The sequence below is a fragment of the Macaca thibetana genome, chromosome 13 (assembly GCF_024542745.1).
Source record: "Macaca thibetana thibetana isolate TM-01 chromosome 13, ASM2454274v1, whole genome shotgun sequence".
Taxonomy (NCBI): domain Eukaryota; kingdom Metazoa; phylum Chordata; class Mammalia; order Primates; family Cercopithecidae; genus Macaca; species Macaca thibetana.
In genome coordinates this window covers 86,973,496-86,985,763 of record NC_065590.1, presented here as the reverse complement: position 1 = coordinate 86,985,763, position 12,268 = coordinate 86,973,496, and the positions used below count along the sequence as shown (strand labels likewise).

The 12,268-nt window shown below is 38.7% G+C and overlaps 1 protein-coding gene across 13 annotated transcripts in view; it reads right to left on the bottom strand.

Annotated features, from left to right (window-relative positions):
- The window catches only part of PUM2 (pumilio RNA binding family member 2), a 106,695-nt gene that overhangs the window by 75,537 nt on the left and 18,890 nt on the right, over positions 1–12,268 (bottom strand). For 11 of the 13 annotated variants that reach the window (XM_050754172.1, XM_050754180.1, XM_050754168.1 and 8 more), the window contains exon 2: positions 7,179–7,247. In XM_050754172.1, coding sequence (XP_050610129.1) covers positions 7,179–7,229 — 51 coding nt within the window. In that variant the 5' untranslated portion in view covers positions 7,230–7,247. Of the gene's footprint in view, positions 1–6,129; positions 6,255–7,178; positions 8,419–12,268 lie in introns of those variants that run through there. The other 2 variants (XM_050754175.1, XM_050754174.1) reach the window with 1 other exon arrangement.

Sequence of the window (12,268 nt, the reverse complement as noted above, 5' to 3'; positions counted from 1 at the left end):
GCTTGAACCCGGGAGGCAGAGGCTGTGCCACTGCACTCCAGCCTGGGTGACAGAGTAAGATTCTGTCTCAAAAAACAAACAAAAAAGAGGGTACTGGCAGAGAAAGCTGAGAAAATAAAATGGATCTGACAGACACCTTGGAGTCAAAAGGATCCGAATACAAACGGTGGGGAAGGTAAGTAAAAAGAATAACCTGTTTAATAACTTAAACAGGTAAAAAGGTAAATGGCAGTGCTATTGACCAAAATAGGAAAACAACAACAAACCAGGAGAAGCAGCTTTAAAGAGAAGAGAAAATATCCAATGTGGGCATGTTCCTGAACTACAGATCTTTTGCTCAACTAAATTAAACTTAAAGTTTTAATTTTAAAATGTTAATTAAAATGTTTAATGTAAATGTTTTAATTAAAAAAAAAAAAGAACTCCATTTTTTAAAAAAAGTTTTTAAATGGTAGGATGGCCCTGGGCTGTAAATGATTTGAATTTATGAAGAGCAGACATTTTTTTTTTTTTTTTTTGAGACGGAGTTTCACTCTCTCGCCCAAGCTGGAGTGCAGTGGCACAACCTCGGCTCACTGCAAGCTCCGCCTCCTGGGTTCACGCCATTCTCCTGCCTCAGCCTCCCTAGTAGCTGGGACTACAGGCGCCCACCACCGTGCCCGGCTCATTTTTTGTATTTTTAGTAGAGATGGGGTTTCACCGTGGTCTCGATCTCCTGACCTTGTGATCCGCCCGCCTCGGCCTCCCAAAGTGCTGGGATTACAGGCGTGAGCCACCGCGCCCGGCCCGAAGAGCAGACATTTTAAACAAAAATCTGCTCTAATAAAGATCCCAGTAAGTAAACTATAACCTCTATTCCTTCTATTTTAAAAATCTCACCATAAAAGATTCACGTAAATATTCAACAAAACATAAACCTAATAATATGAATACTAAAGCACGATACTTGATGTATTTAAATAACTGAACATTCATAGTTAAAACCCAAGTTAATCCCTTAAAAACTGTATAAATAAGCCATTCCAAGCAGATGAAAATAATTCCTGAAAGAATAAAGCAATGCTTTTATCCCATACTTCATGAAGAAAAATGTCTCAGTATCAAAATAAGAATAACAAATAAGTAATCTAAAATAAAGTTGTAACAACTAATAAAGCATTTATCCCAGACACAGAAGTGGCTAAAACAGACTAATCTTATGAGGTAGTAAAAGTAACAGCACCCCTTTGAGACGATTCTAAAGTCTTTTGGGATTAAAGTTCTGGGAGTTCTTTCACAGATCACTGTTTTAAAAATGCAAACTGCAGTGCGCACCTGTAGTCCCAGCTATTCAGGAGGCTGAGGCAAGAGAATCGATTGAACTTGGGAGGCTGAGGTTGCAGTGAGCTGAGATTGTGCCACTGCACTCCAGCCTGGCGACAGAGCGAGATTCCGTCTCAAAAAAAAAAAGGCAAATTGCATACCTAGGCGGGGAAGGGGGGAAGGAGGGAGTCTGTAAACCACTTACCAAGTGTGTCTACCATGGCCAAGCACTATACTATGAGTACATTCATTTTCAAACATTTAGTAAGTTTTTACGCACAGGAAAATTTAATAGTTGAAATTAACACTCTACCAAAGGCCTTCACTGATATTCTAAAAACTATTTGCTCTGACAGTTAAGATACTGATTCAAATACTTTTAGGGGATCTACTAGCCGGTGACTAAGAACAGGTTAAATGAACTACATGTAGGGGAAGGCAACAATTCAGAATAGATCAGTCAAAGGGGGGGGAAAAAAAGGTTAAACAATGCATTGATTAGAAAAGCAATAAAAATAGGAGATTTGCCCCTGGAGAGTCTTTTACTGTAGTAGAAATAGCAACCATACAACATTACAGAAAACAAAATTAAGAAACGGTTAAGATCTATAAAATATGTTATCCAATACCACTTCATATTAGTTCCCTACTTCACAAATTCTAAAGGAAGGTCAGGCAACTCAGTGTTTCTTATCAATCTGTTCTTCTATCCTAACTCCAATGTTTGAGTGAAATACAGTGTCTTTTCCTTCAAAAGTATGTATGGCTTGCTTTCTCCATTTCCAAAGAAATCAATCAGCACCCAGGCATACTGCATCAAAAACAAAACAAAACAAAACAAAAAATCAAACTCCCACTCGGGCATTTACATAAGTACACCTATACCTCAGACTTTTTAAATTGTTATGGAAAACCCTTAAACCAACCAAATAAACATAATCCCAAGACTTAAAAGGATTTAAAATGTAAATTATGTTTTAAATTATTTATATAACTTATCATCCCAAATGGGGTATTTCTGCGAAAAGAGATGCTATTAATAATTATGCCATGAGAAGATACAGATCTGAGCTGTCCTGGGCAAATCAGAATGTAAAGTCACTCTACTTATAATGGAAGCTCAAAAGAGGTAAGAACAGAACCTCAAAACTAAGTTGTAGCAGGGAGCAGAGACTCATGCCTGTAATCCCAGCATTGTGGGAGATATGAAGATAATTTGAGCCCAGGAGCTAGAGACCAGCCTGGCCAACACTGTGAGACCCTGTCTCTTTTTAAAAATAAAATAATTATAAATAAATAAATATAAAATAAATTAGCCAGGTGTGGTGGCATGTACCTCTAGTCCCAGCTACTTAGGAGGCTGAGACAGGAGGAAAGAATGAGCCTGGGAGGTTGACACTGCAGTGAGCTATAATTTAGCTGAGGCAGGCAGACTGCTTGAGCTCAGGAGTTCGAGACCAGCCTAGGCAACATGGCAAAACTCTGTCTCTACAAAAAATATAAAAATTAGCCAGGCGTGGTGGCGTGCACCTGTAGTCCCAGATACCGGGGAGGCGGATATGGGAGGATCACTTGAGCCCAGGAGTCAGAGGTTGCAGTAAGTTGAGACGATGCCACTACACTCCAGCTTGGGCCACAGAGCAAGATCCTATCTCCAAAACAAAAAACAAACCAAACAAACAACAACAAATGGAACATAGAGAACATAGAGAACAAAACACAAAGTAACTCCATAGAACACAAAAATGGTGCTTTTCCAAACTTTAATCTTTTCTGTTAATAAAAGATATTAACATTTTTATTTTCTCAACTCATACCACTTCCCCAAATCCTTGGTATCAACAGCAAACATTACTAAATATCGTCACTTCCAACAGGAAGTAGTACTGTAAACACTCAAAACTTCTCTGAGTTCAAACTGCTCTTCAAGTACTATTATGTGGCCTTGGACTAGTTTTAATGAACCTTTTCTGAGCTTCAGTCTCCTCATCTGTAAACTGCTTAGAATGACATCTAGGGCCAGGTGCAGTGGCTCACGCCTGTAATCCTAGCACTTTGGGAGGCCAAGGCGGGCAGATCACGAGGTCAGGAGATTGAGACCACCCTGGCTAACACGATGAAACCCTGTCTCTATTAAAAATACACAAAATTAGCCAGGCGTAGAGGCACGCGCTTGTAGTCCCAGCTACTCGGGAGGCTGAGGTAGAAGAATCACTTGAACCTGGGAGGTGGAGGTTGCAGTGAGCCGAGATCACGCCACTGCACTCCAGCCTAGGCAACAGAGCGAGACTCCATCTCCAAAAAAAAAGAATGACATGTAGTACATAGCAGACACATAAATATTAGGTATCTTCACTACCAACAGTATAAATTCTTTAATGTTATCAAACACGACTTAACTTACTGACACACAACATTCAACTGATTATTTCAAATATTATATTATTCACTATAACAATTTTGTCTATAGCTGTTTGACTTCTTTTCTCTTGAGTTGGTTTGACTACCCTAGGGGGATGATGAAAGCCCACTACTTAGAAAGAACAGTTTACTACTATAGTCACATTTTGCATAAGGAAAACTGACCAAGGTTACATACACAGCTGGCAAATGTTAACAATGGGATTTGAACCCATATCTATCTACTTAATTCTAAGGCCCTTCTCTTCATACTTAACTACCATAAAAGATAGTTCTTTTCAATCATATTTTAATTCATCATGATTTCTGAAAATTTCCAGTATTATTCTACAGATATAGACTAGCAAAAAAAAAGAAAAAAGAATCCAGTATTACATCACCACTGGGAATAAAAAAAAATAAAAAGGCTTAAAATATTATCATAATATTCTTCCTATTACAGTGGGTAAATTTTAAGATAGAATTGTTTAGAGATTATGTAGACAAACTATGATCAGCTATTTAAACACTATTTGAAACGGCTGGTTTCCATTCCAGTTATCCCTAAGAACTTAGATTAAAATAAGAGCATTTGAGAGATGTATGTGATTCATACAAAAGGTTATTTTTATTACTATTTTTAAAGTCAGTCAGTCTTACTCAAGGTCATAACACTAGTGAGAGATCTGAGAGAAAACACAAGTCTCCTTACTCGCCTACCTAGTAAGTCTTCAACTTCACCACACTACATAGAATCTTAGCACACAGGCTTTCTTTAATGCTTGCTTTACATATTAGTGTGTTGGAAAGACAGGAGAAAGCACTGTTTATCATACTAAGCTATAAAGACATTCTCAAAATAAAAGACATTAATTCAGTGATTTAAAGTTAGATTCTGGATTTTTTGAAGAATATCAGACAGGGCCCTCTTTTCTGTTATTTAAAAAACAAGCAGAAACCCAGCTATATGTGCCCCCAACAACCTAGAGAAGCTAATAGTTATGAGCCTATGCAGTGTGTCTGACTTTACACTAATAAAGCAGGGTTCAATCCCCTATAGATTAGTTTTGCTCTTTTTAAGGCACATGATATAAAATGCAAATCAGTAGGTCTTTCGACAGAAACATAGTATCAGTGTAAAAACAGAGAGGGTAAGTTTACGAATAGGTGAGTATAAATCTGCTCTTATTTCTGGATGCCTTCTGATGATGGCTCAGTAAAGACATCATGATCTATAAAACAGTAAATTTGAAATTAGTCCTATATGTAGATGCAACACTTTGTACATTAGAGATTTACAAAACTTAAGACATAGTAAGCAAAAACTATTTTTAAAGAAAGTCAAGACGAGGGCAATCTATTTTAAAAAGAGTTCTGCATTAAAAAGAAAAAAGTATTTTTAGAAAACTCAAGAGCCAGAAACTCAAGGCTGCTTTTAATTTACTCCAATGAATGAATTCTGGGATATTAAAAAAACAAAAAAACCTCAGCTGTCAGGAAAGGAGGAGAAGACTGGTGAGAGAGAGACAGGCAAAGAAGGAAATCCCAGAAGGTTCCCTGCTGCCTGTGAGATGAGGAAAGATAGAAAGGCTTGTGGGAGAGAGAACCCAGAGACAGAAATCTCAGTAGGTTTTTCTTAGCTATCTCTGAGGTGACAGTATTAGTGCTTAAACTGCTAAGAAATAAAACTAATGAGAACATCTTATTTTAAAAAATATTTTTACTGGATGAAGGTTACACAGATACACTGACATGCTGCTATCCACCAGGTAGCAGGAAGTCTAAACCCTGGTCACTTTTACTCTGCATATCTGACATGTCCAATAAAAAGTCTGGATTTAAGCTTTTTTCTCTTAATGTACCATTCAACCAAGCTACTCTTTTCTAAAAACCTCAGATATCCTTCCTCCATCCCCCAAATAACTAAACTCTTTCAACCACTGTTTCTGATTATGACATTTTTTTGCTCTGCAAAGCTAACTTTAGAATTACTAAATATTTAGAGAGTGAAAAAACACCAGTTTGAAAACACATACAATATACATCTAAGAAGTGATACAGGGAGTCTAAAATTAATGTAGGGGTACGACTCTCTTGTTCTTAAAGAATTATCGGCAAGTTCAAGTTTGTCACAGACAAGAAGGTTGAAGCACTGTTCAACCCTGCTTTTAACATATGTTATTCTGCTTTTTAAAGACCAAAGAAAACTAGTGGCCAGGAAAGAATAAAAGCTCTTCTCATCTGCCTCTTATTTGCCAATAGCATAAATAATGCCTAACCAGATATTGCACTGCAGTGAAGCTATAGATTTTGTTTAACAAAAAAAATCCAGTTTCTTCAATTTTTCTTAGGGCTGAGAATTTTACCTTATGCACTGGTCTAACAAGTTTATTTTGGCAATACTTAAGCTTAAGCACCTTAACTCACCCTTAAATCAGTCCTTTGAAAATGACATACTCTTTGGAAAACGCTGTTCTGAAGAAGGGGAGGGTTAGCTAGCTGCAGGGTGCCCTCTTGTGGCCCAAAGGAGAGACTTGGACTCTTTTCTGCATCTGAAGAGCACAGCATTGGATGGAGTGAGTCTCATGAAGGTCTCTATTCTACCAAGGTAAAATAATCTCCAGGAGCAAGCAGTTAATTACACATCTTAGGTCTGTTCACTGTTATCTTCTATTATCAAAGTCTATGTTAGTAGTACAGAACATGACAAAATACAGATGTCACCACAAGAGTTTCCATAATCAAAGTTCTCTAAGTATTCATTAGCTATATGAAAAACTAAGTATTTGATGCCTTAAAATATGTAATGATGAGGTTAACTTTGGTGCCCCAAAGAAAAACAGATTAACAAGAATGATAAAATCTATTAAGAAATGCAAAGTGTCTACTATGCTAGGCATTCAAAGCTAATAATTTATAGGGGAGACAAGTGTAAAACAAACTGTAACCAGCAATATAATAAAAGACTGTATAAAGAACTAGAAGTCAGATGAAGTGCTTAATTCTATGGCAGATAGCAACTAGACAATAGATACATCACAGCTGAGTCTTGTAGAAGATTAGAAGTTTGTTAAGTAAACAGTTTTGGGTGAACAAGAGATTTTTGGAAGGGAGAATAGTAAAACAAGTATGACTAAAGTAAACACAGCATACATATATAAAACAGCAGAACAAGGCTAGATTTTTTTTTCGAGCAAAGCTAATTACAGTTCATTACCGAAATATAAGAAATTATCTCACCAAGTCAATCAAATCACCTAGACACAAATAATCACACTAAAAATTACTGCTAAAAGTTTTTTTTTTTTAAAGCCAAAATCACAATAGAATTGTACAATCTGAAATTTAAACCCCTCCACATAGTTTGGAAGATATGACCACTATTTCCAGGAAGGTTGATGGTTAAAAAAACAAATTAAGTTCCAATGGCTCAAAATAAAGTGAGGTGTAAGTTCTTAGTATTTGTAAACATTTACCTCTCCCATTCCCCGAGATTCTAACGCAAGAGCTTGAAAATCATGATTCATTTCATCCACAGATCAAACCTGTTGAATAACAAAAACAAAAATTAGTACAAAGAAATGTTTAAACAGACTTCTTCAACTATTTTATTATATTGCTGTTATGACTAGTATTAGCATGATCTGAGAAAGGGAAGCACTGATTTCTCTATGGAGACAGGTTTTCCCACAGTTCATGACAGCAACCTACCTTAAAACCTATGGAAAAACATGAGGTCAAGGGTTCTTGAATTATTCTGTGTGCCAACAACTATGTGAAGGCAATAAAAAACAATTAAAGCCCAGAAACTGGAGAACAGTCTACCCTTTAAAGAAAGGAGTAGCACAGAGTAAGATTTTTTGTTTGGTTGTTGTTGTTTGTTTTTTTAAATGGCATTTCTGCCTGAGGGAAGGCCTGGATGTGGAAGAAGGGTCCTTAAGAACCCAGCCTTAATGGCCTGAAAAAATCAAAGGACAGAGTCTGGAGCAACCAGAGCTGCTGGAAAGTAAGAAAGGGAATCCCAGAGAGGACACACCATGTCCCGTGTATAAATTACACCGGGATTTTTAGATGACACCTGAACTGCACATATGTGAGACAGACTCCAAGGAGCTCACTTAAGGCTAAAAGAACTGAGCAGAAATTTCTACTGCTGACCACCACAAAAGTCACAGAAATTTGGAGGTTGAGTCCCAACAAAACCCAGCATTCGGCTAGGTGTGGTGGCTCATGACTATAACCCCAGCATTTTGGAAGACCAAGGTGGGTGGATAACTGGAGGTCAGGAGTTTGAGACCAGCCTGGCCAATATGGTGAAACCCCGCATCTACCAAAAACACAAAAAAATTAGCTGGGTGCAGTGGCACGCGCCTGTAGTCTCAGCTACTCGGGAGGCAGAAGAATTACTTCAACCTGGAACACAGAGGTTACAGTGAGCAAAAAAAAAACCAAACACACACACACACACACCCTCCATATTCTCCAAAGAAACAACAGAATCTAGAGCATCTTCAATACATTAATCATGAAGTCTGGAATACAATCTGCAATTACTAGACAGGTGAGAAAAAAGGAAAATGTGACCTAATGGAAAAAGTCAATTAATAAAGAACCACTCCAAGATGACCCAGGTTAGAATTAGCAGACAGGAATCCTAAAGCAACTACCATAGCTGTGTTCAAAGATATAAAGATAAATATGCTCCTAAAGAATGAACAAATGGGCCGGGCGCGGTGGCTCAAGCCTGTAATCCCAGCACTTTGGGAGGCCGAGACGGGCGGATCACGAGGCCAGGAGATCGAGACTATCCTGGCTAACACGGTGAAACCCCGTCTCTACTAAAAAATACAAAAAAACTAGCCGGGCGAGGTGGCGGGCGCCTGTAGTCCCAGCTACTCGGGAGGCTGAGGCCGGAGAATGGCGTGAACCTGGGGGGCGGAGCTTGCAGTGAGCTGAGATCCGGCCACTGCACTCCAGCCTGGGTGACAGAGCAAGACTCCGTCTCAAAAAAAAAAAAAAAAAAAAAAAAAAAAAAAAAAAAATGAACAAATGCAAAACTTCAGCAGAGAAAGAAAAACTACAAAAATAACCAATTCTAAAACAGAAGAAAATATTTTAAAATTACACTGGATGCACTTAGCAGATTGTAAAACAACAAAAGAAAGGGTCAATGAACTTGAAAATGTATCAACAAGATTTCTAATTTGAAGAATGGGAAAATAGTGGGAAAAAAATGAACAGAGCTTCAGTGACCTATAGAATGTCAAAGCCAAATAAAACAGAGATGACTCTCTAAATTGAAAATGCTGTATTTAGGAAGCAGGAATCTAATTTAGGTGCAGTGGCTCATGTCTATAACCCCAGTACTTTGGGAGGCCAAGGTGGGTGGATTATTTGAGCCCAGGAGTTAAGAGATCAGCCTGGGCAACATGGCGAGACTCCATTTTTACAAGAAATTTCAAAATTAGCTTTGCACACGTTGGTGCATGCCTGTGGGCCCAGCTACTTGGGAGGCTAAGGTGGGAATATCGCTTGAGCCCGGGAGGTCAAGGCTACAGCCGTAAGCCATAATTGTGCCACTGTACTCCAGCCTGGGTGACAGAGCAAGACCCTGTCTCAAAAAAAAAAAAAAAAAAAAAAAGACCTTATGTTCTCCATATGGTCCTATTTGGTCATAGGTAAAAACAATGTCTCTACAAAAAATACAAAAATCAGCCTGCTATGGCAGGGCATGCCTACGGCCATAGCTACTTGGGAGGCTGAGTCCCAAGCAGGATCGCCTGAAGTCCAGGAAGTCAAGGCTACAATGAGTCGTGAGTGTGCCACTGCACTCCTGCATGGGTAACAGAATGCAAGTCCCCCCGTCTCAAAAAAATAAAAAATTAAAAAAAGGAAAATAATGTAATTTGGAGCATATGTATACACACTGGATGGTCCTGGGTATGTTTGAAGAACAAAGAGAAGAGTGTAAGTTATTAGAGAAACGTTACAGACTGTTTTGACAGATTGGTACCAGAGCAGCTTTTGAGAACTGGCAAGCTCTGACTAGATGAAGCTGGTCTCAGAGTAGTGGCAAGTTGCTTCCGGTGCTACTAGGTAAAACAGGTCTCAGGGTTACAGTGGGCCATTTCTATAGCTGGAAATTAAATTTTCTTGTTGAAAATTTAATTTTTGGATCAGATGTTAAGTGCTCAAGTGCCTTTTTCCTCTGGACCCTAGATTCTGATTTAGTTGGGTGTTACAAGAATGACCTAATGTATAATTTTCACATGAACAATACCAAAAAGTACAACTTACATGTAACTGGAGTTCCAGGAATGAACAGGGTGGTAAAAATATTGAAGAAAACAATGGCCAGAATCCCCCCAAATTTGGTGAGAGTCAAACTTACAGATTCAAGAAATCCCGTGAACACGAGGATAGATAAGAAAGAACAAACAATTCTACACCTACACTCATTATAAAAACACTGAAAATCAAAGATAAAAAGTCCTGAAGATTGCCAGAAAAAAAACAACACATTACATAGAGAGGAACAATGATATATGAATGACTGCTAACTTGGAACCAGAAATAACGGGGCCCAGAACATAAAGCACAAGATTTTAAAGTGCTGAAAGGAGTGCCAATCCAGACTTTTACACCTGGTGAAAATACCATCTTAGAATAAAGGCTGAAACTGTAATACTGTAAAATGTATTTTTGGCCTTTGTCCATTTCCTGGCAAAAAGCTCCTAAAATCCCTGGAATTGCTGGAGTAATGAGTGTCTTCTGCATGCTAATGAGCTGACTGACTGGGGGCTGGTTGCCAGGGGAACCATCCTTTTGATTAGAGAGTTTGAACTTTCACTTCCCCCTCCCGCTTCCAGAGAGTGACTGAAAACTTAGTTATCACCAAGGATTTTAATGCCTATGTAATGAGGTGAGGCTTCTGCAAAATTCCAAAATGTCTGAATTCTGGGAGCTTACAGATAGCTGAACTCTTGGAGGTTCCTGGAGAGTGGCCTGCCCCATTCTCCCAAACCTCATCCTAATGCATCTCTTCCATCTGGCTATTCTCAACGGTATTCTTTGTAATATCCTTTATAATAAATGGGTAAATTTAAGTAAAGTGTTTCCCTGAGTTCTGTCAACTGTTCTAGCAAATTAATTGACCAAAGAAGGTTAGAGGGACACCTGATTTACAGCTGGGCAGTCAGAAATCTAGGTAACAACCTACGACTTGTGACTGGAATCTGAAGTGGAGGGACAGTCTTATAGGCCCAAGCCCTCAGTCTGTGGGAGCTGATGCTCTCTCCAGGGAGACAGGGTCAGAAATGAGTTAAGAGGACATCCAGCTGGTGTCCACTGGAGAATTTGCTGCAGGACAGATTGCTTGATATAGCATATCAAGTAATACATGTGGGATCACAGAAGTGATCTGTATTGTAAGGGTACAGTAGGATAAACTGTGTTTTTATCCTACAGCCTTACATTTGGTGTCAGAAGTGGGATTTGCTAATGTACAGCCCTGGCTCACAGAAACGTGGTTTGTTCAGACAACTTGGGGAGAGAAAAAGAAAATAAATACGCTGTTTGGGAATAGAACGAAAGGATAGGGGATGAGAAACTTTTGATTCCTAGGTGGCCACGTGGTCCCTCATGGTATGGAACAGGAGTTGGGCTGCGCTCAGTTACTAAGGGTAAAAGTTACCAATGGAATTTAAAGATGGACTTAACTTTCACAAAGTAAATGTCTAAGAAAACGCACACTAATTTTAAGGAGAAATATTCAATCCCTTGGTTACTGTTATCCGTAACAGCTAAAATAAAGTGCTAGATCGGACCTTAATACAAGACCAACCTCAGATTTCAGTGACTGAGCTTTGGCCAGCAGCCTTAAAGCTGCCCCCCAAAGAGAAAAATTATGCAGAGACCTCTAATCTAACAGCCATGGTTACTAAGAAGGTAGTCAATGTGGGGAAAAGGCAAACGCAAGAAAACTGTTAAAACCAGTATCTAAAGCAGAAAAAAAAGAAGAAAAAAACAGTATCAGTAGTAGACACGAATTTTTCTCAAGAGTCAAAGTAAGCACTAGAGCTTTACCTTTTTTGCTTACTTTCAGGTTTTTATCAGTGGTCCAAATAGATGAGGTCATGTAAGTTAAAGAACCTCTGGATAATTTTGAGAGGTCTCTAAGCTCTTTGGATCCATTCTTACTGTTGGGATAAATAATGCCCCTAGTGTAGGAGTCAACATTTTAGGCTGTGCAGGCCATATGACCTCTGCTGCAACTACTCAATTATGCCCCTGTAGCACGAAAGCACCTACAGACAATACCAAAATGAATCAGCACAGATATGTCCCAATAAAACTTGATAAACTGTAAATTCTGAGTTTCATGTGTTTTTCATGTATCACAAATTTTTCTTCTAAAATTTTTTCCAACAATCAAAAAATGTAAAAACCATTCCCATAGAGTGGGCCATGCAAAAACAGGTGATGGGTCAGATTTGGCCTGCAGGCCACAGTTTGCAGACCTCTGCTCTCGTTCATTTTCTCTCTTGACTGCTCCCCAAAACTCAAA